General features: G+C 41.6%; 2 protein-coding genes across 2 annotated transcripts; both read left to right on the plus strand.

Moving 5' to 3' along the window:
- Positions 1-918: 918 nt before the first annotated feature.
- LOC110298039 (olfactory receptor 10A3-like) lies at positions 919-1863 on the plus strand. The gene has a single exon (XM_021167075.2). It carries the CDS (start codon positions 919-921, stop codon positions 1861-1863), a length of 945 nt encoding a protein of 314 aa, XP_021022734.2.
- Positions 1864-20684: 18821 nt separating this feature from the next.
- On the plus strand, positions 20685-21686 carry LOC110299097 (olfactory receptor 10A3-like). The gene has a single exon (XM_021168702.1). It carries the CDS (start codon positions 20685-20687, stop codon positions 21684-21686), a length of 1002 nt encoding a protein of 333 aa, XP_021024361.1.
- The last annotated feature ends 5994 nt before the right edge of the window (positions 21687-27680 follow it).

Consider the following 27680-nt stretch of genomic DNA (forward strand, 5'->3'; position numbering starts at 1 on the left):
GTACTTTAGTATTTATAAAAATATTTATGAATATATTTTCATGTTAAATTATCAATGTTTTAATTTGTTTGTATTTTTTACTATTTGCCTAACTTGAAAGTCTTTATTTAAAATTCATATACAAGTATACAATTAAAAATAACACAGATGCATGCATCAGAGTAATGAACGATGGATTCTCAATAACACAATGCTTGTGTTTGTCCTAAGAATGGGTTTGGTTAATTTTTTGCTACATAGAAAATATTTCCAAAGACTATTCTTTTAGTAGTCAATGTTTTAGCTTTAAAATTATTATTATTATTATTATTACATAGTGTGTATGTGTGTGTGAGAGAGAGTGTGAGTGTGTATGTGAGTGTGTGTGTGTGTGTGTGTGTATACATTTGCCATGGAGATTTTGTGGAGGTCAGGTGACTTTTCGGAATGCTTTCTTCTGTCCACTGTATTAAGGATGATCTACTTTGATTCTGTTGCCCCATACTCTTCAGACTAACCTTGAGCTTATGGGTATTTCCCTTGGCTTTGCGGCTTACTCTCATCTTGGCATAGGAGCACTGGGATGACAGATGTACTATTTCATTTTTATCAAACTCTTTTTTAAATTGTTGGTTCAAGGGATGTAACTGAAGTTAGGCTGTGAGGCAAGTGCTTTTACTAGCTGAATCATTTTTTCAGCCATATTTTATATTAATTAAAGGATTTCTGAGCCAACATTGTAACTTTTCTTTTTGTGTTTTAGATTCATTGTTACAATTTATTGTCCATTCTTCAAAACTGCTAGTCTGAACCTCTGTCAAAATGAGCATGCCTTTACAATTTCTGCCAAGAACTCTGAATTTGAGCTCAGCTCCTGCTCTGTGACTTCATCTCATCTGTGCTGTTTCCCTAAGACCAACAAAGGGCTCTGCTATTGTGATGAGGAGGCAAAATCACAGCTCTGTATTTGAATTCATCCTCTTGGGATTTTCTAACTATCCTGAACTTCAAGGTCAGATGTTTGGGGCTTTCCTAGTTATTTATCTGGTGACTGTGTTGGGAAATGCCATCATTATCACCATCATCTTCCTGGACCAGAGTCTGCACATCCCCATGTATTTGTTTCTGCAGAATTTATCTTTAGTAGACCTCTGTTTCAGCACAGTCATCACACCTGAAATACTGGTAGTCCTGACTAGAGAGAAAGGGACCATTTCCTTTGGTGGCTGTTTTGTGCAGATGTATTTCATTCTTCTCTTTGGTGCGACTGAGTGTTTTCTCCTGGGGGTAATGGCTTATGACCGATTTGCTGCAATCTGCCACCCTCTGACCTACCCAGTGATTATGAGCAAAAGGACCTTTGTGAAATTGGTGATGTGTCCATGGATCTTGAGTATCCTGACAGCTGCTTTGTCAGTCACATGGGTGGTTAGCTTCCCCTACTGTGACCACAAGGAAATTAACCATCTCTTCTGTGAGATTCCTCCTGTGCTGGAGCTTGCCTGTGCAGACACCTTCCTGTTTGAAGTCTATGCTTTCACAAGCACCATTTTGATCGTCATGGTCCCCTTCTTCTTGATACTTTTGTCTTATACTCGAATTCTCTTCTCCATCCTGAAGATGCCATCTACTACAGGGAGGCAGAAAGCCTTTTCTACGTGTGCCTCTCATCTCACCTCTGTCATCCTCTTCTATGGCACAGCCAGTATAACTTATCTACAGCCCAAATCCGGGTACTCACCAGACACCAAGAAACTGATGTCACTGGCATACACACTTCTCACCCCTCTGCTGAATCCAGTTATCTACAGCCTGCGAAACAAGGAGATGAAAAGAGCTGTGATAAAATTATGGCAAAGAAAAGTGACTTTACACACAGGTTGATTTGTTGAGAAACTTGGTGATTTTCTTCCTTCCATCCTTTCTTTCTTTCTTTCTTTCTTTCTTTCTTTCTTTCTTTCTTTCTTTCTTTCTTTCTTTCTTTCTTTCTTTCTTTCTTTCTATTAGATTTTTTTATATACATTTCAATTGCTATCCCAAAAGTTCCCTATACCCTCCCTCTGCCTTGCTCCCCTACCCACCCACTCCTGCCTCTTGGCCCTGGCATTCCCCTGTATTGGGGCATATAAAGTTTGCAATACCAAGGGGCCTCTCTTTCCAGTGATGGCCGACTAGGCCATCTTCTGCTACATATGCAGCTAGAGATACGAGCTCTGGGGGTACTGGTTAGTACATATTGTTGTTCCACCTATAGGGTTGCAGACCCCTTCAGCTCCTTAGGTGCTTTCTCCAGCTTCTCCACTGGGGGCCCTGTGTTGGTGTTTTTCTATCGTGCTTTTGAACTTTATGAATTTTGGAGACTGTGAAGACAGAGTACATTTCTTGGTAAGAGTATGTTTTCCATCTTGATATCTCCATGTTTGAAAACATATCACATACTTTTAAAAAATACTTTACACAATTGTTTTTAAGAGGTATATGCTTCTGAAACACATCTCACAGTTTACTGATCTACTTTCTACTATCGATGTACTGATAATTGCTATAGCATTGCCATTAAGACAAATGTTTCAATAAACATCTAGTTCCTAATGTTCATATGTCTGATGATTTCTATTTATTTTTCCAAATTAATTTACTTTGCATCCCAATCACTGTCCCCAATTCTCCCTCACACAGTTTCTTCCCATTCCTCTGTCTCCTTCTTCTCTGAGACAGGGTATCCCCGCACCCTGGCTTATCATGTCATTTCAGGGATAGGTGCATCCTCTCCCACCGAGGCCAGACAAGGCAGCCCAGTTAGAATTCAGAGACAAGCAACTGCTTTTGGGATGTCCCCCACTACTGTTGTTGGAGGACCCACATGAAGACCAAACTACATACCTCTTTTATAACTGTGGGGGCCCTAGGTCCAGCCCATGTATGTTCTTTGGTTGGAGGTTCAGTCTCCAAGAGCCCCCAAGGGTCCAGGTTGATTGACTTTATTGGTTTTTCTGTGGAGTTCCTATCCCCTCCAGGACCCTTGATCCTTCCTCCAACTCTTTTATAAGACTCCCTAAGATCTGACCAATGTCTGTCTGTGGGCCTCTGTATGTGTTTCAGTCAGCTGCTGTGTGGAGCCTCTCAGAGAATAGTTATGCTAGGCTCCTGCCTGCAAGCATAACAAAGTATCATTATTAGTGCTTGCCCTTGGGATGGCAAGGCACTCAAACTGTTTCATCTTTGCTCCTGCATTTTTTTTCTTTTCTCTTTTTCTTTTTTGAACATTACTCAACTTTTATTGGTTATTTCATTTATTTACATTTTAAATGTTGTCCTTTTCCCGATTTCCCCCTCCACAAACCCTCCATCCCATTTCCCTTTCCCTTTGACTATATGAGGGTGCTCCTCCACCCACGCACCAACTTCAGTCTTACCTTTCTATTATTCCCCTATGCTGAGTCATCAATTCTCTATGGGACTAAGGGCATCCCCTCCCATTGATGCCAGATAATGCCATCTGAAGCATCCACACTTTGGTCTTCCATCTTCTTAAGCTTCATATGGTTGGTTTTATGGGTTTTCTGAGCTCTTATGTTAATATCCACTTATTAGTGAGTACATACCATATGTGTTCTATTGTTTCTGGATTACCTCACTCAGGATGATATTTTCTAGTTCCATTCATTTGCCTGTGAATTTCATGAAGTCCTTGTTTTTAATAGCTGATTAGTACTCCATTGTGTAAATGTACCATATTTTCTGTATCCATTTTTTCACTGAGGGGTATCTGGGTTGTTTCTAGCTTCTGGGTATTATAAACAAGGCTGCTATGAACATAGTGGAGCATGTATCCTTGATATATTTTGGAGCATCTTTTGGGTATATGCCCAGTAGTTGTATAGCTGGATCTTCAGGTAGAACTATTTCCAATTTTCTAAGGAACTGCCAGATTGTTTTACAAGCTTGTAATCCCACCAGTGATGGAGGAGTGTTTTTCTTTCTCCCCATCCTTGCCAGCATCTGCTGTCACCTGAGTTTTTGATTTTAGCTGTTTTGACTAGTGTGAGGTGTATTCTCAGGGTTGTTTTGATTTGCATTTCCCTGATGACTAAGGACGTTGAACATTTCTTTAGGTGCTTCTTGACCATTCGACATTCCTCAATTGAAATTTTTTTTTGTTAAGCTGTTTAGTTGAAAATTCTCTCTACCCCATTTTAGTAGGGTTATTTGGTTCTCTGGAGTCTAATTTCTTGAGTTCTTTGTATAGTTTGGATGTTAGCCCTCTTTCAAATGCAGGGTTAGTAAAGATCTTTTCCTAATCTGTAGGTTGTATTTAGTCCTATTTACAGTGTCTTTTGCCTTATAGAAGCTTTTCATTTTATGAGGTCTCATTTGTCAATTTTTGATCTTAGAGCCTGAGCCTTTGGTGTTCTGTTCAGGAAAATTTTCCCTGTGCTGATATGTTTGAGGCTCTTTCCCACTTTCTCTTCTATTAGATTGAGTGTATCTGGTTTTATGTGGAGGTCCTCGATCCACTTGGACTTGAGTTTTGTACAATGAGATAAGAATAGATCTATTTGCATTCATCTACATGCTGACTGCCAGTTGATGCTCATGGATCGGCAAGATTAACAACATAGCAAAAATGGCCATCTTACCAAAAGCAATGTACAGATTTAATGCAATCCCCCATCAAAATTTCAACTCATTTTTTACAGAAATAGAAGGAGAAATTCTCAAATTCAGCTGGAATAACAAAAATCCCAGGATAGCAAAAACTCTTCTCAACAATAAAAGAACTTCTGGGGGAGTCAACATCCATGACCTCAAGCTGAATTACTTAGCAATTAAAAAACAAACAAACAAACAAACAAACAAACAAACAAAAACCCCTACAGGGTATTGGTACCGAGACAGGCAGGTAGATCCATGGAAGGGAACTGAAGTCCCTGCATTTCTTATAGTCAGGACAAATTTTGTGTCAAGAATTTTGTGGGTGGGTTGGAGTCATTATTTCCCCATTGGTGTCCAGCCTGATTACAGGAGGTACCCTCTTCGAATACCATATCCCCACTGCTTGGAATCTCAGCTAAAGTCACCCCCATAGACTTCTGGTAGCCTCCCCAGTCCAAGTCTCTGGAATATCCTAGAGGTGCCCATGCCAGCCACTGATTTCCATTTATTCTTCATAGTTTTATTTTTATGTGATACATTCCTCAAGAATGACTGAGGAGATGTATTATTTTGTATTTACATACTTAAGTAGGTGTTAGAGATGCTGGCTGAAGTGCTTAATGCTTTTAATCCCAGCATTGCTAAAGACAATGCAGAAGAACCCCGAATTCAAGCTCAGCCTGGGGTACTTGTGTGCCATAGCACTGTGGGATTTATACAGAATGAGACTCATCCCGAGAATACAAAGTCTGAGGATTTCCCTCAATGGTAGAATGCTTGTTTAACATGCACTAGGCCCTGAGTTTAATCCTAGTACTACAAAACGAGCAAGAACATTATAGCAGAATTGCTGTACACATATATTTGCTTAGTTCAGGCTGATGTAGATCCCCACTGAGCTTCACTCCTGTTTAGAACATGAGGAGACCAATAGTATGGTGAGATTTATCTACAGAGAAAACCCATTCCAAGAAAGATTAAAAGTGCATTTCAATTCCTAGATTCTCAGATTATAATCACAGACTAGATTACTTTTGGTATTTTAAAAATATATATAATCCTAAGTGTGTACTTTGATAACTTAGAACACTGTTACTACAGTGTGGGATCTCTTTGGGTCAGCTGCCATGTTTTCCCTTAAGCATTTGTTTGTCTGTGGTGTTTGTCTGGACAAGAGGACCCACATTTCCCTATGAGCAGGAGTGACTCAGGACATGCAGAAACGTTCCTCACAAACTTGGCGCTCAGTGTTGTGCCAGGCAGATTTCATGACTCCAATCTGTACTTCATGTACAGAGCTCAGGTAGTGTGCACACACTCTGAAGCTTGAAACATGTTGCCCCATGATACAGATTTCATCTTCTGACTGAAGAGGAGTTTTCTCTCCTCCTCTGCTCTCCTGCTGTCAGAACACTGGAGCTCACAGAACACAAGGTCTCACTCATGCAGGCTTCCCTGAAACTACAATAGAGTAGAGTTGAGTGATTTGTGGTCATCCACACCTACTTTCTCTCTTCTGTCAAAACAGGTCCAGGGAAACTTTATAATCATCTTCCCACACAGCCCTCCTTGCTGGAACAAGAGGTCATGGCTTCTGCCCTCCAGGGCATGGTGTTGCCATGGTTTGGTGTGCGTGAGATGTAGGAGTTGAAGGCTCTGCTGGCATCCCCACAGGGACTTCCCAGACCTGAGAGTTAGAGTGATTCAAGATAGATTTTAGAGAGAAGAAATGAAGCACAGCCCATCACTTCCATACTGGTTTGGACTGGAAACAGTGAGTTGTGAAGAAGTAAATGGATTATGTGGGAAGACTACAGAAGTAGTGATTTTTTTTAAAGGTTTTAAAAAAATGTAAGCCTACACAGGATCTGTGTGGTATTCTCCTAGCATCAGTCTGTCATCCTCGAGAGTAAGGATTTTGTGTCTTTCCCATGAGAATGCCATCTCCCGCTTTGAGGGTCATCATGAAGTTCAGAGTGACCATGTACCAGCTGGTTTTCAAGTGCCTTTAATTTCAGTAATCATCATGAGAGACCAGCTTATTCTAACATCTTTGACAATTTCCTAGACTAATACAAAAACATCTGTATTTGTGCACCCCCTGCAGGTGGGGGTGTCTGTGATGGGGTCTGGTAATGTGCTTCTCTACGGGCCCTCTGGATCTCTGACACTGATGGCAGGGATACCACTCTGAGAACCCAGCTCAGAGAACAAGGCTTTTCTTGTCTTGGTCTCAGTTGGGCTTGGTGTGTCCCTTCCAACTGCCCTACCCCCACTTTTCTTGTCCTTACTATATCTCCTATAATGTTTAAGTGATGCCTTGGGATTTTAAAAACTGAAGTTTAAATTCCTGTTTCTGATTACTTGGATAGTGTCTAGTGGTACAGTGACATTTTCTCCTTGCCTTTTTGTTTCTCAGTGTTTTCAGATCAGGTGTAGCCCAGGCTGGCATTTTTCATATGAGGTTTCACTGTGTAGACCAGGCTGGCCTTGAGCTTAGTGTCCTACTTTCTCAGTTTTGGAAGGGCTGAGATTACAGATTTGTTCTTTTATGTCAGGATTCCTTTCCTATTAGATAAGTCTGAATTTCACTTTTCAGCTTTTATAAACCTTTTATGTATTTATTCCAAAAATAAAAAAAATAAGCCAAGATGCATGAAATAAATACAGACTTTCTTTCAAAGTTCTGCCTGCTTTCATCTCCAGTGGCATTCCATTGCTAAAAAGTAGTCATTTTGTGTTCATTTTGTGTCCCCTCCGAAATTTCCTGTGGTCTGAAAACACAGGTGTGTAATGTGGAGTATTCTCATGAAATTGGGTTGGGCATTTATACCCTGGGTTTAGCTTGTTTTCCTCACTCCTAAGCCTTTTGTTTTCCATTTTGACTTTGTACAGCTTTACTGACATAGTGTTTCTTGCATACTTTCTGTGATTTTGAAACTTACTGGGATTTCCTTTCTGAAAAAGGAATCGATTTTTATAAATATTGCAGAAACATTTTAGAATAAAAGTGTATAGTTAGGATAAATTTTGTTTGCTTGTTCCCAACAGTAGAGTGTACTAGGGAAGAGATGTTCCCATGGAAAAATGTGGTGTAGGAATAATGAAAGTCCTGAGAATTATGGAGTCATGCTGCATGCCTGGGTATGCCATCCTACCACAGTGAGTGATTTAGGAAGAGATCCCAGATTGAAGTCTGAGAATGAAGACCTCTTCCCTCAGGACACATGGTCCACTTCACATGGAGCATAGATCTGGGAAAATATATCTCTGTCATCCCCAGTCTATAGTTTCAGGAAGGAAGAACCTTTTGGAGGAGGAACATTCTGCTAGAAATCTGTAGAGGAGAGCAGCCTTGGCTAGGACATCAGTAGAGTTCTGTAAAGACTGCACCAGCAGGTCTGTGGAACCCAAGCTTTTCTGGGCAGAGTGAATGATCTCTTACTGTTCTGGGCAGAATAAACCGAAACCCAAGTTCCTGATTCACATATATGCTCTATGGGACTATTAACACTGTTCTTTTTATAGAGAAATTTAGTCAGAGAAGTTCTGTTCAGTCAGGCAAGCTTTCTAAGTCTTTGCACTCTCAGGATAAGAATTTGTAAGGTACTTCCCTCCCCCTTGTGGGAGGGTGGACAGGGTGAAGGAGCCTTCCACTCCTGCTTTGCCTGGGTGCGTGAACCAGCAGGTGCCTCTTTGATGAATGAATGTGTGTTGGAAGAGCAGAACAGTGTATGCACTGAGGAGAGAGGTGGAATTGGAGGTGAGGAATGATGGAGGTGACAGGTGTGAGAGAGGGATGAGGTCGACAGTGGAATAGGCCTTGCCTAGTATGGTCATTGGAGTAGTGTGCAGCAGGCTGGAGCTTGTGAAGATTCACACTCAGCTCCTGAACATGCTGCTTGCCCGGGATCACCTTGGTTCTTCAAAGAGGCCAAAGATAAGGAATGGTACACTTTCTGGATTGGACCTCTTTAGAGGACCACTGTGGTTCATGATACCACTGAGGGCCATGTGAGGGTCAGTGATCGTGATGTAGCTGGGGGCCTGGTTGATTTCCATAGACCATGTTACCATCTAATACCATGCAGATGTCTGTGGTCTATGCCACAGCTATGTTGATGTTCTTGGGTCATGTCTTGTGCAGATGAATGTCTGTAGTCTGTGCTGCAACCTGAAAACATTTTGATGTCTGTGGGCCATGCTGCCTCTGGGGATGCCATCCTACCACAGTGAGTGATTTAGAAAGAGATCCCAGATTGAAGTCTGAGAATGAAGACCTCTTCCCTCAGGACACATGGTCCACTTCACATGGAGCATAGATCCAGGCCATATTGATGTGAGTGGCCTATGCTGCTACCTGAAGCCGTGGTGATGTATGTGGTCTGGGCTGCCTCTGAGGGCCTTGTCTGTGGTCTTACTAAAGCCAGGGACCATGTTTGTGGTCTGTACTGCCCTTAGAAACTGCAAGGAAGCCCTGATCTGAGATCCAGTTGACAGTAAAGAGCAAGAAAGCTACTTTGGCAGTGATATTGATGACTGCAGATACACAGTTGAGAAAGGGGGGCATGGAAGACTTCTGTGACAACCCATACCCTAACTCCACCCCCACTGCCCCCCAAAAAGTAATAGCCTAAAAGGGAAGCCATCAGAGAGAACTCTTAAACATTGTAATACGGATGCTGAAGTGTGGCTTTCCACAACTGATAGCTTCTGGTGGGGATGCAGGTGGAGAAGGACTCAGTTTTCTTTAGGGAGAAGTCACTGGGAATCTGACCATACTCCAGGAAGCATATAGACAACACAAATTGGACTTGTCACAGGGTGAGGGGAGGGTAGACATGGAAGGACTGGGGAATGTGTGTGACTGAGTTGTATGATGTTAAATTCCCAAAGAATCAATAAAAATTCTATTTGAAAAACAAAGAATTTCTGAGACCAAGTGTAATGAAGTTCTTTTTCTTTTCTTTTTAAAATTTAATGATTCTATTCTCCTTCTAGAAAAAATAACGTTCTGGGCATGGGAGCCTGAATGCTTTTTATTCAGAATCTTGAATTTACCTGCCTTGTTGTACACACCGTTCGTTCATTGGATCAGATCCCCTCCCTCTAGAGCACACTTTCATCGCAACCCTCACTGTTTTCCTGTTTACCATATCATCCATTCTTTGCTTTCATCTCTTTCTGAAAGTGCTAATGTGCATTCAAATCTCTCGTGTAAGGAGAACTTATTCTCCATGGACAATCAAAGGAGTGATGCCCCACATCTGTTCTCTAGAGTGTTCTCCTCTGAGGTGCCAAATCATAGGCCCCTTGAGTCATCATATCAAATATGAGGTTGATTCCAAGTTGTTCAGGGAGCGACTCTCTAAGGCCCGGAGCTGGTATCATCTAATGTTATAAAATCAGCACTGGATCACTAAACTATGAGTGAGTGGACTTTGATTAGTATCAAAACAGATGATAATGTATGGAAGATAGTCATGAGGTAAGGAAGTGCAGCCTCTGCTTGCGTTGTGTGCCTGTTAGAAAGTTCCCTTCACAGTTCTTATCACTGATGTCTGGAGATGCCGTGGAAGGGACACCCCAGTGCTCAGGGATCACAACATAGAGCTCAGCTGCTTAAGTCGTCAGCAGAATTTTGTTTTCATGTATGTTCATGTCTTTTTCTTTTTTTGAGAGGCAAGAAATCAATTCAGGAATAAGTACTTTGCATGCAACTAACCATCAAATCCTAGAAGATTCTGACTAAGTCACTTGGTCCAATACTTTTCTCAGTGGGCTGGCTGAAGTATAAAGAAAGAACTACCTACCTATTACCTGTTGGAGAGATAGTTAATAATTTAATAATCGAGTGGTCATTCATAGTTATTTTTTGACCACTCACATGTTGTGGGTTGCCCTGATGCTATTTGTATTCTGATGCTAATTCTGCTTCCTTGAGAGGGGTTGCCCCTGAAGAGGAATCATTCACTTATTCAGGTGATCTCATGTGAACCTTCTCCCCATTCTAACTGGTCAATAAAGGTTAGAGCCTGTGATTGGGCAGTGGAGGGGAAAGGTGGGACAAGAGGTTTGGGAGAGTAAGGGAGGAGAAGGAGTTGGAGAAAGGGAGACAGAAGAAGAGGTGAAGGAAGCCATGATAGAGGAGAACCACATGGGCAGGAAAAACTACAAGTAGGAAAGGGTTTTATAGCTGGGGAACAAGTTAGCATAGCACTAGATCTGCCCAATCTAGGCACACAGCTTATCATTATAACTGGATTGTGTGTTTTTCATATGGGCTTATTGGGGTTGGAAATTCCCACAATATTCATGATACATTTTTTTCCCCTTGTGGAAAATTTGGCCTTTTAGTATGTATGTATGTCTTTCATTTGTCCCAGTAATGTCACATCTAAGAGGTACAGAGTCACATTTCTGTAGTTGTATGCAATGTATGAGAATTAGATTAAGACATCTGGCATTTATGTTGCTTCAGATATTTATATCTTTTTAGAAAAAAAGATTTAATCTTAATTTTATGTACGCATATTTGTGTGTGTGTGTGTGTGTGTGTGGCCATGAGTGCAGGTGCTCATGGAGGACAGAAGGCATGTTGATCCCCTGGAGCTGGAGTGATAGGTGGCTGTGACCCTTTTGATGTGGAGGCTGGGAACCAAACCCAAGTCCTCTGGAAGAGGAACAAGTACTTTTATCTACTGAGCCATCTCTCCAGCCCTCAGACACTTATTTTTGTTTGCTCCGGGAACATTTTGAATCGTTATTAGTTGTTCTGAAATATACAGTGAATTGTTGAAAGTTATAGGCTTCCTACTTATTAAAGATAATTTTATTTCATGAACTGTTTTCACTGAGTCCCATAAAGGTTTTCTATTTTTTTTAAATTTTATTTCATGTTTTACTTTTTGAGATTATAATATGCTCACATAATGTCTCTCTTCCCCTCCCCACTCCACCTTCTTCCCCTTTCTAAAATCCATGGCCTCTTTTTTTGTTAACTGCTGTTACACACATGCATACATTTGTGTATTCCTAATACATTAAATACAACCTGATCAGTCTGTGTAACGTCACAACCTAGTCAGTTTCATATATTTAGACCTGAGTACACATTGCTATATTTATGCTGTTGGAAAGAAATTTGAGTCTTGGTCAGCAGAGTCTATTTTTTCAGTTTGAAGAGACTTATTTTCAAACCCACGTACGTGTGAGCATTGTGGTTGCTTTAGGTTTAGATAAGCAAGCATGGTCCAAATCAATAATAAATGAACTTACTCTGCTAATGCTCTCCAGATATGCAGTGAAGTTGTATGTCTACCGCTGAAGGTGTCTGTCTGTGGTCCTGACCTCCTCATCTCTCCTGATGAATTTGCTCTGGGTTCCAGAACATCTCACACAGGCCAGTGAGCTCCATTCTAGTCCTATGGTGTGATCAGGATCTATGAATAGGGGAAGTCAGTCTCCTTGCACTTTGTCTTCCACTGCAGCATCCTGAGGTCAGAACTGTTACTCTTGCTTTGGCCCATCCCCCATACCATACCTCAAAACTTCCCAAATGTTTTCCCACTGTAATATATTCTGGCTTCACTTTTATACATATTATGAATTTAGGATGAAGTCTAGATATTTCTAAGTTTTTTGTTCTCAAAATATTGTATTAATATCTCTTATGAGGCAAGAATTGTTGTAGGCATTGTATGTAAACATAACATGAGTTCTCTGTTTATTCTGCTCTAGAAGTCAGGTTTTTTTTTTTTTTTAATATTTTTATTACATATTTTCCTCAATTACATTTCCAATACTATCCCAAAAGTCCCCCATAGCGCCCCCCACTTCCCTACCCACCCATTCCCATTCTTTTGGCCCTGGCATTCCCCTATATTGGGGCATATAAAGTTTGCAAGTCCAATGGGCCTCTCTTTCCATTGATGGCCGACTAGGCCATCTTTCGATACATATGCAGCTAGAGACAAGAGCTCCAGGGTTCTGGTTAGTACATCATGTTGTTCCAACAATAGGGTTGCAGATCCCTTTAGCTCCTTGGGTACTTTCTCTAGCTTCTCCATTGGGAGCCCTGTGATACATCCAATAGCTGACTGTGAACATCCACTCCTGTGTTTGCTAGGCCCCGGCATCGTCTCACAAGAGACAGCTATATTTGGGTCCTTTCAGCAAGATCTTACTAGTGTATGCAATGGTGTCAGCGTTTAGAAGCTGATTATGGGACGGATCCCTGGATACAGCAGTCTCTAAATGGTCCATCCTTTCATCACAGCTACGAACTTTGTCTCTGTAACTCCTTCCCTGGGTGTTTTGTTCCCAATTCTAAGAAGGTGCACAATGTCCACACTTTGGTCTTCATTCTTCTTGAGTTTCATGCGTTTATCAAATTGTATCTTATATCTTGGGTATCCTAAGTTTTGGGCTAATATCCACTTATCAATGAATACATATTGTGTGAGATCTTTTGTGATTGTGTTACTTCACTCAAGATGATGCCCTCCAGGTCCATCCATTTGGCTAGGAATTTCATAAATTCATTCTTTTTAATAGCTGAGTAGTACTCCATTGTGTAAATGTACCATAATTTCTGTATCCATTCCTCTGTTGAGGGACATCTGGGTTCTTTCCAGCTTCTGGCTATTATAAATAGGGCTGCTATGAACATAGTGGAGCATGTGTCCTTTTTACCGGTTGGGACATCTTCTGGATATATGCCCAGGAGAGGTATTGCTGGATCCTCCGGTAGTACTATGTCCAATTTTCTGAGGAACCGCCAGACTGATTTCCAGAGTGGTTGTACTAGCTTGCAATCCCACCAACAATGGAGGAGTGTTCCACTTTCTCCACATCCTCGCCAGCATCTGCTGTCACCTGAATTTTTGATCTTAGCCATTCTGACTGGTGTGAGGTGGAATCTCAGGGTTGTTTTGATTTGCATTTCCCTGATGATTAAGGATGTTGAACATTTTTTCAGGTGCTTCTCTGCCATTCGGTATTCCTCAGGTGAGAATTCTTTGTTCAGTTCTGAGCCCCATTTTTTAATGGGGTTATTTGACTTTCTGGAGTCCACCTTCTTGAGTTCTTTATATATATTGGATATTAGTCCCTTATCTGATTTAGGATAGGTGAAGATCCTTTCCCAATCTGTTGGTGGTTTTTTTGTCTTATTGATGGTGTCTTTAGCCTTGCAGAAGCTTTGTAGTTTCATGAGGTCCCACTTGTCAATTCTCGATCTTACAGCACAAGCCATTACTGTTCGATTCAGGAATTTTTCCCCTGTGCCCATATCTTCAAGGCTTTTCCCCACTTTCTCCTCTATAAGTTTCAGTGTCTCTGGTTTTATGTGAAGTTCCTTGATCCACTTAGACTTGACCTTAGTACAAGGAGATAGGAATGGATCGATTCGCATTCTTCTACATGTTAACAACCAGTTGTGCCAGCACCATTTGTTGAAAATGCTGTCTTTCTTCCACTGGATGTTTTTAGCTTCCTTGTCGAAGATCAAGTGACCATAGGTGTGTGGATTCGTTTCTGGGTCTTCAATTCTATTCCATTGGTCTATTTGTCTGTCACTATACCAGTACCATGCAGTTTTTATCACAATTGCTCTGTAGTAGAGCTTTAGGTCCGGCGTGGTGATTCCACCAGAGGTTCTTTTATCCTTGAGGAGGGTTTTTGCTATCCTAGGTTTTTTGTTATTCCAGATGAATTTGCAGATTGCACTTTCTAATTCGTTGAAGAATTGATTTGGAATTTTGATGGGGATTGCATTGAATCTGTAGATTGCTTTTGGCAAGATAGCCATTTTTACAATGTTGATCCTGCCAATCCATGAGCATGGGAGATCTTTCCATCTTCTGAGATCTTCTATAATTTCTTTCTTCAGAGACTTGAAGTTTTTATTATACAGATCTTTCACTTCCTTAGTTAGAGTCACGCCAAGATATTTTATATTATTTGTGACTATTGAGAAGGGTGTTGTTTCCCTAATTTCTTTCTCAGCCTGTTTATTCTTTGTGTAGAGAAAGGCCATTGATTTGTTTGAGTCAATTTTATATCCAGCTACTTCACCGAAGCTGTTTATCAGGCTTAGGAGTTCTCTGGTGGAATTTTTAGGGTCACTTATATATACTATCATATCATCTGCAAAAAGTGATATTTTGACTTCATCTTTTCCAATTTGTATCCCTTTGATCTCCTTTTGTTGTCGAATTGCTCTGGCTAGGACTTCAAGTACAATGTTGAATAGGTATGGAGAAAGTGGACAGCCTTGTCTAGTCCCTGATTTTAGAGGGATTGCTTCAAGCTTCTCACCATTTACTTTGATGTTGGCTACTGGTTTGCTGTAGATTGCTTTTATCATGTTTAGGTATGGGCCTTGAATTCCTGATCTTTCCAAGACTTTTATCATGAATGGGTGTTGGATCTTGTCAAATGCTTTTTCCGCATCTAAGGAGATGACCATGTGGTTTTTGTCTTTGAGTTTGTTTATAAACTGGATTACGTTGATGGATTTCCGTATATTGAACCATCCCTGCATCCCTGGGATGAAACCTACTTGGTCAGGATGGATGATTGTTTTGATGTGTTCTTGGATTCGGTTAGCAAGAACTTTATTGAGGATTTTTGCATCAATATTCATAAGGGATATTGGTCTGAAGTTTTCTATCTTTGTTGGGTCTTTTTGTGGTTTAGGTATCAGAGTAATTGTGGCTTCATAGAATGAGTTGGGTAGAGTACCTTCTGTTTCTATTTTGTGGAATAGTTTGTGAAGAACTGGGATTAGATCTTCTTTGAAGGTCTGATAGAACTCTGCACTAAACCCATCTGGTCCTGGGCTTTTTTTAGTTGGGAGACTATTAATGACTGCTTCTATTTCTTTGGGGGATATAGGGCTGTTTAGATCATTAACCTGATCTTGATTCAGCTTTGGTACCTGGTATCTGTCTAGGAACTTGTCCATTTCATCCAGGTTCTCCAGTTTTGTTGAGTATAGCCTTTGGTAGAAGGATCTGATGGTGTTTTGGATGTCTTCAGGATCTGTTGTTATGTCTCCTTTTTCATTTCTGATTTTGTTAATTAGGATGTTTTCCCTGTGCCCTCTAGTGAGTCTGGCTAAGGGTTTATCTATCTTGTTGATTTTCTCAAAGAACCAGCTCCTTGATTGGTTGATTCTTTGAATAGTTTTTCTTGTTTCCACTTGGTTGATTTCACCCCTGAGTTTGATTATTTCCTGCCGTCTACTCCTCTTGGGTGAATTTGCTTCCTTTTGTTCTAGTGCTTTTAGGTGTGTTGTCAAGCTGCTAATGTGTGCTCTCTCTAGTTTCCTTTTGGAGGCACTCAGAGCTATGAGTTTTCCTCTTAAAAATGCTTTCATTGCGTCCCATAAGTTTGGGTATGTTGTGGCTTCATTTTCATTGAACTCTAAAAAGTCCTTAATTTCTTTCTTTATTCCTTCCTTGACCAAGGTATCATTGAGAAGAGTGTTGTTCAGTTTCCACGTGAAGGTTGGCTTTCTATTATTTATTTTGTTATTGAAGATCAGCCTTAGTCCATGGTGATCTGATAGGATGCATGGGACAATTTCAATATTTTTATATCTGTTGAGGCCTGTTTTGTGACCAATTATGTGGTCAATTTTGGAGAAGGTACCATGAGGTGCTGAGAAGAAGGTATATCCTTTTGTTTTAGGATAGAATGTTCTGTAGATATCGGCCAGATCCATTTGATTCATAATTTCTGTTAGTTTCACTGTGTCCCTGTTTAGTTTCTGTTTCCATGATCTGTCCATTGGTGAAAGTGGTGTGTTGAAGTCTCCCACTATTATTGTATGAGGTGCAATGTGTGCTTTGAGCTTTACTAAAGTTTCTTTAATGAATGTGGCTGCCTTTGTATTTGGAGCATAGATATTCAGGATTGATAGTTCCTCTTGGAGGATTTTACCTTTGATGAGTATGAAGTGTCCCTCCCTGTCTTTTTTAATGACTTTGGGTTGGAAGTCAATCTTATCAGATATTAGAATGGCTACTCCAGCTTGTTTCTTCATGCCATTTGCTTGGAAAATTGTTTTCCAGCCTTTCATTCTGAGGTAGTGTCTATCCTTTTCTCTGAGATGAGTTTCCTGTAAGCAGCAAAATGTTGGGTCTTGTTTGTGTAGCCAGTTTGTTAGTCTATGTCTTTTTATCGGGGAGTTGAGTCCATTGATATTAAGAGATATTAAGGAAAAGTAATTGTTGTTTCCTGTTATTTTTGATGTTAAAGTTGGCATTCTGTTCTTGTGGCTGTCTTCTTTTAGGTTTGTTGAGGGATTACCTTCTTGTTGTTTCTAGGGCGTGGTTCCTGTCCTTGTATTGGTTTTTTTCTGTTATTATCCTTTGAAGGGCTGGATTCGTGGAGAGATAATGTGTGAATTTGGTTTTGTCGTGGAATACTTTGGTTTCTCCATCTATGTTAATTGAGAGTTTGGCTGGGTATAGTAGCCTGGGCTGGAATTTGTGTTCTTTTAGTGTCTGTATAACATCCGTCCAGGATCTTCTGGCTTTCATAGTCTCTGGTGAAAAGTCTGGTGTAATTCTGATAGGCTTGCCTTTATATGTTACTTGGCCTTTTTCTCTTACTGCTTTTAGTATTCTATCTTTATTTAGAGCATTTGTTGCTCTGATTATTATGTGTCGGGAGGTATTTCTTTTCTGGTCCAGTCTATTTGGAGTTCTGTAGGCTTCTTGTATGTTCATGGGCATCTCTTTCTTTAGATTTGGGAAGTTTTCTTCTATAATTTTGTTGAAGATGTTTGCTGGTCCTTTGAGTTGAAAATCTTCATTCTCATCCACTCCTATTATCCGTAGGTTTGGTCTTCTCATTATGTCCTGTATTTCTTGGATGTTTTGAGTTAGGATCTTTTTGCATTTTACATTTTCCTTGATTGTTGTGCCGATGTTCTCTATGGAGTCTTCTGCACCTGAGATTCTCTCTTCCATCTCTTGTATTCTGTTGCTGATGCTCGTATCTATGGTTCCAGATTTCTTTCCTAGGGTTTCTATCTCCAATGTTGCCTCATTTTGGGTTTTCTTTATTGTGTCTACTTCCCTTTTTAGGTCTAGTATGGTTTTGTTCATTTCCATCATCTGTTTGGATGTGTTTTCCTGTTTTTCTGTAAGGACTTCTACCTGTTTGATTATGTTATCATGTTTTTCTTTAAGGATTTGTAACTCTTTAGCAGTGTTCTCCTGCAATTCTTTAAGGGATTTTTGTGCTTCCTCTTTATTGTCTTCTGCCTTTTTATCAGTGTTCTCCTGCATTTCTTTAAGTGTGTTATTAAAGTCCTTCTTGAAGTCCTCTATCATCATCAGGAGATATGCTTTTAAATCCGTGTCTAGCTTTTCCGGTGTGTTGGGGTGCCCTGGACTGGGCGAAGTGGGGGTGCTGGGTTCTGATGATGGTGAGTTGTCTTGGTTCCTGTTAGTAAGATTATTACGTTTACCTTTCGCCATCTGGTAATCTCTGGGGTTAGTTGTTATCGTTGTCACTATTTAAAGATTGGAGCAGAAGCTGTGTTCCACTCACCAGCAGTCTCTAAATCCTGCGGAGGGGGTCGTGGGTAGCTGACGGTACCCCGGTGCTGGTCCAGCCGGAAGAGGCCTGTGGTCCTACTCAGGCCGTTTTTCTGCTTCCCTAACTAATGCAGTCTCTGGTCCCGCGTGCAATTGGATTGGAGCAGAAGCTGTGTTCCACTCTCCAGAAGTCTTAAGATCCTGTGGTGGGTGTTGTGGGTAGCTGATGAGTGTCAGCTGACCCTGCGCCCCAGCTGCCCAGGTGCTTTTCTGACCGGAAGAGGGTTGTGGCCCTATGTAGGCCGGATTTCTCTCTCCCCAACCAGAGCAGTCTCAGGTCCCGCGTGATTGGACTGGAGCAGAAGCTGTGTTCCACTCACCAGCAGTCCCAAAATCCTGCGGCGGGGGGTCTTGGGTAGCTGGCGGGTGTCAGGCAACCCTGCGCTCCCGCTACCCTGGCGCTGATCCGGCCGGGTGAGGCCTGTGGCCCTACTCAGGTCGGTTTCTGCTTCCCTAACTAATGCAGTCTCAGGTCCCGCGCAATTGGATTGGAGCAGAAGCTGTGTTCCACTCACCAGCAGTCCCAAAATCCTGAGGCGGGGGTCGTGGGTAGCTGGCGGGTGTCAGGCAACCCTGCGCTCCCGCTACCCCGGCGCTGATCCAGCCGGATGAGGCCTGTGGTCCTACTCAGGCCGGTTTCTGCTTCCCTACCTAATGCAGTCTCAGGTCCCGCGCAATTGGATTGGAGCAGAAGCTGTGCTCCACTCACCAGAAGTCTTAAGATCCTGTGGCGGGTGTTGTGGGTAGCTGGCGAGTGTCAGCAGACCCTGCGCCCCAGCTGCCCTGGTGCTTTTCTGACCGGAAGAGGGTTGTGGCCCTATGTAGGCCGGATTTCTCTCTCCCCAACCCGAGCAGTCTCAGGTCCCGCGTGATTGGACTGGAGCAGAAGCTGTGTTCCACTCACCAGCAGTCCCAAAATCCTGCGGAGGGGGTCGTGGGTAGCTGGCGGGTGTCAGGCAACCCTGCGCTCCCGCTACCCCGGCGCTGATCCAGCAGGATGAGGCCTGTGGTCCTACTCAGGCCGGTTTCTGCTTCCCTAACTAATGCAGTCTCAGGTCCCGCGCAATTGGATTGGAGCAGAAGCTGTGTTCCACTCACCAGCAGTCCCAAAATCCTGCGGCGGGGTCGTGGGTAGCTGGCGGGTGTCAGGCAACCCTGCGCTCCCGCTACCCTGGTGCTGATCCGGCCGGGTGAGGCCTGTGGCCCTACTCAGGCCGGTTTCTGCTTCCCTAACTAATGCAGTCTCAGGTCCCGCGCAATTGGATTGGAGCAGAAGCTGTGTTCCACTCACCAGCAGTCCCAAAATCCTGCGGCGGGGGGTCGTGGGTAGCTGGCGGGTGTCAGGCAACCCTGCGCTCCCGCTACCCTGGCGCTGATCCAGCCGGATGAGGCCTGTGGTCCTCAGAAGTCAGGTTTTTAATGTATGAAAATAAATGTCAGTTGATAATACCAGGGTCATATAGAGGTGAGAGTATAATGTAGAGTTATGGATGGGCTCTAGGAGGGACTGTTTGTTGTTGTATATTGGTTAGGGGCATGTCAATTTCATGCAGCATGCTTAGCTTCTGTTGACTTTAAGGTTGTAATGTGTTTGTGGCCATACAGAACCTTGGAAATTATAGTTAATCAGAACTTGCAGAATAACTAGTATTTTTATGGACTTCTGCATGTATAAGGGTCTCGAGAGAAGGAAGAACGTGACAAACAGGGTTGAATAGAAAGTCCCAAATCACAAGTCCATAATGACCTTCAAATGGGCTTAGAAAAAACTACGAGGGTCACAAGGAAGATACTTGTACGTCTATCTCTAAAAATGACACATCTGTGCTCATTCTAATAGAACCTAGTAGCTCCAAGTTTGGGCGGAGATCTGAAACCAATTCAAATATATGAGTGTCACCTAATAAAGGTACATTTGAAAAACATGCACTTTGTTCCTATAAAATATTGAAGAGTTTAACTGTCTAAGCTACTTCTTTCATTTTTATTTTGAATATAATAAATACTTTCAATAAATACATAATTTAATAATATGCATATAAGGTTATAAATGTTTTGTGGATAGCTTTTAAAATCTATTTGCTTTTTTACATTTTAGTTTTGAGGGTTTTGAATTTTGTATTTAATTTAAGTAAATTTATGTAAAATAAATAATACCTATTGTGGAAAGACCTAGAAACATGTAATTTATCTTTACTTGAAATTATATTTAATTTTCACACTATATATCTTGGAATTGAAAATTGACAGTATTTCATATATTTCAGAATATATTTTTAATATAGAATTCTTCGGTTTTTCTTTTACTGAAAAGATTAATTAGTACAAGTGTCTAGTTACTATCCAAATTGACAATGGGCGTTTTTGTGGAGATGCTCTCCTTATTATAGTCTGCCTTAACTCCTGGGGCGAATGCAGGCTGGACCTGAGGTCATGACTCCATTCTTATATTTTATGCCTCTAAGAGCAGCTCAGGGCTCCACTACAGCAACAAGGGGGCAGAATGACAGCTCTGTGGCCGAGTTCATCCTCCTGGGCTTTTCTGCCTTCCCTGAACTCCAAGGGCAGATGTTTGGGGCTTTCCTGGTTATTTATCTGGTGACCCTGATGGGAAATGCCACCATTGTTGCTGTCATCTTCCTGGACCAGAGCTTGCACATCCCCATGTATCTGTTTCTGCAGAACTTATCTGTGGTAGAAATGAGTTTCAGTGCAGCCATTACACCTGAGATGCTGGTAGTCCTGACTAGTGAGAAAGCGACCATTTCCTTTGGGGGCTGTTTTGCACAGATGTACTTCATTCTTCTTTTTGGTGGGACTGAGTGTTTTCTCCTGGGGGCAATGGCTTATGATCGATTTGCTGCAATCTGTCATCCTCTATCTTACCCTGTGATTATGAACAAAAGGGTCTTTGTGAAATTAGTTATGTTCTCATGGGTATCTGGGATCATGGTGGCTACTGTGCAGACCACATGGGTGTTTAGCTTTCCCTACTGTGACCACAAGGAAATTAACCATCTCTTCTGTGAGACTCCTCCTGTTCTGGAGCTTGCCTGTGCAGACACCTTCCTGTTTGAAGTCTATGCCTTCACAGGTACCATTTTGATTGTCATGGTTCCCTTCCTGTTGATACTCTTGTCTTATACTCGAATTCTCTTTGCCATCCTGAAGATGCCATCCACTACAGGGAGGCAGAAAGCCTTTTCTACATGTGCCTCTCATCTCACCTCTGTCACCCTTTTCTATGGCACAGCCAGTATAACTTATCTACAGCCCAAATCCGGGTACTCACCAGACACCAAGAAACTGATGTCACTGGCATACACACTTCTCACCCCTCTGCTAAATCCACTTATCTACAGCCTGAGAAACAAAGAGATGAAAAGGGCAATGTTGAAATTATGGCAAAAAAAAGTGGCTTTACACACAGGTTGATTTGTTGAGGAACTTGGTGTTTTTCTATCATGCTTTATATGTTTATGGACTTTGAAGGTGGTGAAAACAGAGTATTTTTTTGTTAGACATCTTGATATCTTCATATTTGGAAACATATTACATTCTCCTCTTTCAATATTGTAGTCAATTGTTTTTAAGTGGTATATGCTTCTGAAACACATGGATCACAGTTTATTGATCTACTTTCTATTATTGACATACAGATCATTGCTACAGTGTTGCCATTAAGGTGATTCTTCAGTAAGCATCTAATTCTTTATGTTAACATGCTTGGTGATTTTATCTTTGTGTGTTGGATTCCTCTAAGAGTGCCTTATGGAATGAGTCATCTTTTTCTTATGTATTTAAAAATTTAAAGTTGAATTTATGATTTGTTTGTATGCAGACTTTTTGGCATGCCATGGTACATATGAAGGCCCCAGGTCCTTTGCTAGGAAGCAGGGTTTACATACAATCATAAATGGGACATTGAATTTGGATCTCCTAGCTGTTTTAAAGCGAATGGTGTTGGTGTTGGGTTTGTGTGGCTTATGCTCCACGGCATCCTCTCTGGTTTCCTACAGCTGATGAGCATTCTGCACATCACTAATATCAATGTCTACTGTCTACTATAGTAGGCCAGATGGCCTGATGACCATTCAAGACTGCAACCTCCTCTGCATTCCATTGGATTCTGGTAAAATACAAACAAACAAACAGACAGAAACAGAAAACCTACTAGTCCTATCAGAACCTCTCCTGGTCCCAGCTCTTTTATAGTCCTGCGGGTAAGGAAGAGATTGTGGGCCATGTCACTGCTGAAATGGAAGAGGACTCTAATGATATTCCCCCATGGACAGATTGATTGTGAATTGTGGGTACCAGAGCATTGGCTTGACCCAGAAGCAGATAGACCAGGTGTAATGGGCCATTATTGAGAACTACAGTGCCAAGTGTTTGTCCCTGCATGGCATAAAGATTAAGCAGACAGCTTTGCACCTTTATTCTGACACACTCAACTTCCAGGGTGGTGAGATAGAACACAATTAACCACGCAGATGGGAAGGTGCATGTGCTATGAAGTGGTGTGTGTATCAAAAGTTGAATGAGCTTGGGTAGCAGCTGGTGCCAAAGAAGAGTAATATGTGGTTCTGGCCTTTAGGGAGAAGCCAGAGATTTGGGCAACACAGTGTTTGGTTCTAAAGAGGTTTGTCTGCAGGAGAATCTTGCTGGACAGGACAGTTGCAGGAGCAGCAAGAACCACAATGCCCAGTACAATTCACAGTCTCTGGAGAGTCTGTTTGGGCATCAGAGGTTTCTGTCACATTTACATTCCAGCTCCTGGTTGTCTGCTCTGCAGTATATGCCCTGAGATCATCTCCTAGTGATGTGAATGGCTTCACCTCTCAACACCATCTTTCCCATGACCTACTTTGATCATAAAAGCATACTTGGACACAGAACCTATTATGAGGCAGCCAAGGAAGGTGGAGACCTGCTGTGATTAACTCTCCTTGGCTGACTTATTCCATGCTAGTTCTGTTTGCTGTATTCTGGGCTGGGTTTTGGTGATCCTATGGACATCTCCTAGAATGTCATATAGGAAGCAGGGACAACTATGAAAGCATTTGACATTCTTTATGTTTTTTTTCCATCTCAGGAGTAATCCATCAAGTTATATCTTATGCCCCCTTCCATGTTTCCAGTGTGTTAGTCTATTCCTTCCTGCATTCTCTCAAAACTGGTCATGTTTTATCTTGTATTTCCTTTCCCAATGGGAGAAGGTGACAACTATTGGACATCTAATACAGAAACACAAGTTGTAGACTGTAAGAAAGGGACAAAATTGTAGTATCTAACTTGAAAAAATTAATAAGAAATAAACTAAAACAAATTAAATAAATGAATGAAGTAAAACTAGCTGTTCATCATGGAAGTTAATAATCCTATCACTTTGAAATAGGTGATCCATAACTTCTAGACCAAGAGCCTCTCCTCCCATTGATGTTCAACAAGGCCATCCTCTGCTACATATGCAGCTGAAGCCATGGGTTCCTCCATGTGTACTCTTTGGTTGGTGGTTTAGTACCTGGGAGCTCTGGGGGAGGGGGTCTGTTTGGTTGATATTGTTCTTCCTGTGAGGTTGAAAACCCCTTCAGCTCCTTCAGTCCTTTCTCTAACTCCTCCATTGGGGACCCTGTGCTCAGTCCAATGGTTGGCTGCCAGCATCCACCTCTGTATTTTTCAGGCTCTGACAGAGCTTCTCAGGAGACAGCTATATCAGGCTCCTGTCAGCAAGCACATTTTGGCATCTACAATATTGTCTGGGTTTGGTGTCTGTATATGGGAGTTGAGTGATCTGTGGTCATCCACACCTACTTTCTCTCTTCTGTCAAAACAGGTCCAGGGAAACTTTATTTATAATCATCTTCCCACACAGCCCTCCTTGCTGGAACATGAGGACCTTGGCTTCTGCCCTCCAGGGCATGGTGTTGCCATGGTTTGTGTGCATGAGATGTAGGAGTTGAAGGCTCTGCTGGCATCCCTACAGGGACTTCCCAGACCTGAGAGTTAGAGTGATTCAAGACAGACTTTAGGGGAAGAAATGAAGAAATAGGAAGCACAGCCCGACACTCCCACACTGATCTGGACTATGTGGGAAGATTACAGAAGGAGTGATTGTTTTTAAAAACAGCATCTTTATGAAATCTTCATAGCGTCAATGTTGAGAACAAGGATGCTGCGTGTTTCAGACTCCATCTCCTACTTTGAGAGTCAACAGCAAGGTCAGAGTGACCATGTACCTGCTGTCTTTCAAGTGCCTTTAATTTCAACATTCAGCATGACAGACCAGTTTATTCTAACTCTTTTGAGAATTTCCTGGACTAATAAAAACACATCTGTATTTGTGTCCCCTTTGGAGATGTGGGTGTCTGTAGTGGGGTCTGGTAATGTGCTTCTCTCCAGACCCTCTATGTCTGTGATTATGATGGCAGGGGATACCACTCCAAGAACCCAGCTCAGAGACCAAGGCTCTTTTCTTTGTCTCATTGGCCTTGATTCACATTTTCTGACCTTTCTCTGCCCAGTCTCTTTGACCTCAATCTTTGTCATATTGTAAATTATACCCTGGTTATTAAAATATGAAATTTAGATTCTAGTATCTCATTCATTTATTTTTGTTCAATTTCCAGGAGGACAGCAGCTTGCTCTCTTCCTCCATCCCTCACCTCCCCCCCCCATGTATTTTGTCAGATAGGGTTTTATTGTGTAGCCCAAGCTGACCTGGGACTTTGAATTCTTCTGCTTCCAGAATGCTGGAATTACAGATGTGTTCCTAATGTCTTTTCTATTAAAAATATCTTAATTTCATTTTTCTAGCTCACAAACCTTGTCTTTACTTATCACAAAAGAAATCCCAGCAGGAAATGCAGGAAATACAAACTACTTCTCAAAAGGCTTTCCACGATCCTCTCTACTTATGTTCCTAGGAAATGTCCTTCTAAACTCATTCATCTTTCATCTGACAGTTCCTGTGGTCTGGAAACACTGGTATGTGTACATGTTTTTTTGTTTGTTTGTTTTTACAAAATTAGGATAAACATTAACATTCCATGCTTGCCGTTTTTTTGTTTTTCTTCCTATTACTCAATTTTTTTTTTTTTGAGTTTTGACTTGATGCAGTTTAAACGAAATGGTGCTTCCATATGATTCCTAAGATTTTGGAACATATTGAAATCATACATTGCACACCACAGAGTAAATATATTTATAGCTTTGTATTTCCATTATAGAATGGTTTCAGAGGGTTAAGAGGCTGTAGTAGAGTTCAAAATCTTTCAGAAGAGGGTGGATAGAAATGTAAGTAGAGCCTATATTGATAATATTGATAAAATAAAGGTCAGAATAGAGCTGCAGGTAAGAACTCAAGGAAGCAGAGATCCTGAGTGTCATATGTTTAATAGAGAAGTTATGAAGTTGAGTTCAGCTTCAAAGGGGAAAAGGAAGGATCAGATGAGGAATGGGTGGGTGGGTGAATGGCAGGTCCAGAGAAGCAAACAGGATGATTGTCATATAGCTATTAAATAGATTCCTCAGCTGCACAGGATAAGCTGAACACACCCCTGTGGAAAAAGTGAAGAATTTTCTGCCAGTGAGTTCTTGAAGCACAAACAGAGTGATCAGATGACAGGTCAGTGGAGGCCATCTCCATCACAGTTCTGTCCACTGTGAGGTCCAGGTGAGGAAACCATTCCCATTTCTTGGTCTTGTAAGTCTGGTATCCATGGGAATTGAGATATATTCAGGTAGCTCTACAGTATCAGTTCTCCTGGGTAAATTTATAGATTGGCACTTTTTCTGCTTCCAGGAATGCCATTTATCAGCCTGTGCTGTGTGGCTGGTCCTGTACAGAAGGTGCCATTTTCACATGAGCTCAGATGAAGAGTCACATCCCATCTTTAAAATGGAGCTGAATGCTGCTTGACCAGAACTTGTAGAAATAAAGTCTCTACAGGCATGGCTCAGTTTGAGACTCCATTGTTTTATGTAACATGGAGCCACTTATAGCAGATTAGATTGATCTTAACAGATATTTGGGATAAGAATAATGGAAGTCTGTGTTTGGCAGTACTTCCTGTCCCTGAAACATGTAATTGCTGCATGTTGTATGTATGTTTCCTTGGTGTGAATTCCATAAATGAAAACTTTGCCTTTCAAGACAAGTAGTTCATTTCACAGATCAGAATGAACTCATATCTGAGTGTCATCCAGTCTCATTGTTTCAGGAAGGGAAAGCTTTCTTGGAAAAGAAACCTCTTCCCAAAATCAGAGGTAGGAGATAGAAAGGGGAACCTTGGTGGACATCCCTTTAATTCTGGCAAAGCCCCTTTGTAGGCTTATGCAACTCTGAGCTCTCCTGGGGAGGAGTGAATGGTCTCTCACCACTCTAGCCCACATACATAAAATCCTGAGTCATATGCCCTTTGAGATTAATAACATAATTCCTGGGAACTGGAGAGATGGTTCAGTAGTTAAGAGCACTGGCTACTCTTGCCGATGGTCCTGAGTTCAATTCCCAGCAACCACATGGTGTCTCACAACCATCTGTAATGGGATCCGGTTCCCTCTTCTGGTGTGTCTGAAGAGAGCAACAGTGTACTCATATACATAAAGTAAATAAATCTTTTTTTTTTTAAAAGAAGTTCTCTTTTACAGAGAAACTGACAGAAGCAGAGAAGTTTAGTTCAATGCCAATCAAATCAGTCAAGGATTTATGTCTGAGCTTAATTGTAATATTATTTTTCCTATAGCATTTCAGTGATTCCATTATCTTCTAGAATGGGTGAAAGTTCTGGGTGTACAGACATGGACATGCAGACTTCCTACCCAGCATCTTATATCTACCTGTGTTTCTTCCCACCATTGCATAGACTGCCCATTCTATCGAACCACATCCTCTTCCTCTAGGCCACACTTACTCCCCTTTCTTCCGTGTTCTGCTTTTGATTATCATTTCCTAAAGGGAGATGTCATGGTGAAGTCAAGTCTCTCATGCACGAGGTGTTTATTCCCCAGGGACATTTGAAGAGTAACCACTAAGCTTGTTCTCTTGAGCTTTCTCACCCAAGAGGCCAAGTGATAATCTTTTAAGTCATCATGTTAAATATGAGCAGATCTCTTCCAAGATCTTTAAGGGGGCAGTCTCCAAGGCATATGACTTGATAATGTTTTTGTGAAAATCCTAGAGACAGCCATGAGGTAATAGAATGCAGCATCTAGTTGTGCTGTGTGCCTATAAGAGGGTTTCCTTCATGATTCTTGTTACTGGTGACTACAGATGATGAGCAAGTGATACCTCTGTGCTCAGGGGTCACTAGGCATGGCTGAGTCACCTGGATCAAGAGACTTTTTGTTCTGAGGCCTGCTGATTTCTTTCTTTCTTTCTTTCTTTCTTTCTTTCTTTCTTTCTTTCTTTCTTTCTTTCTTTCTTTC

The sequence above is a fragment of the Mus caroli genome, unplaced genomic scaffold (genome assembly GCF_978045245.1).
Source record: "Mus caroli unplaced genomic scaffold, Mus_caroli_1 scaffold_8, whole genome shotgun sequence".
Lineage (NCBI taxonomy): Eukaryota > Metazoa > Chordata > Mammalia > Rodentia > Muridae > Mus > Mus caroli.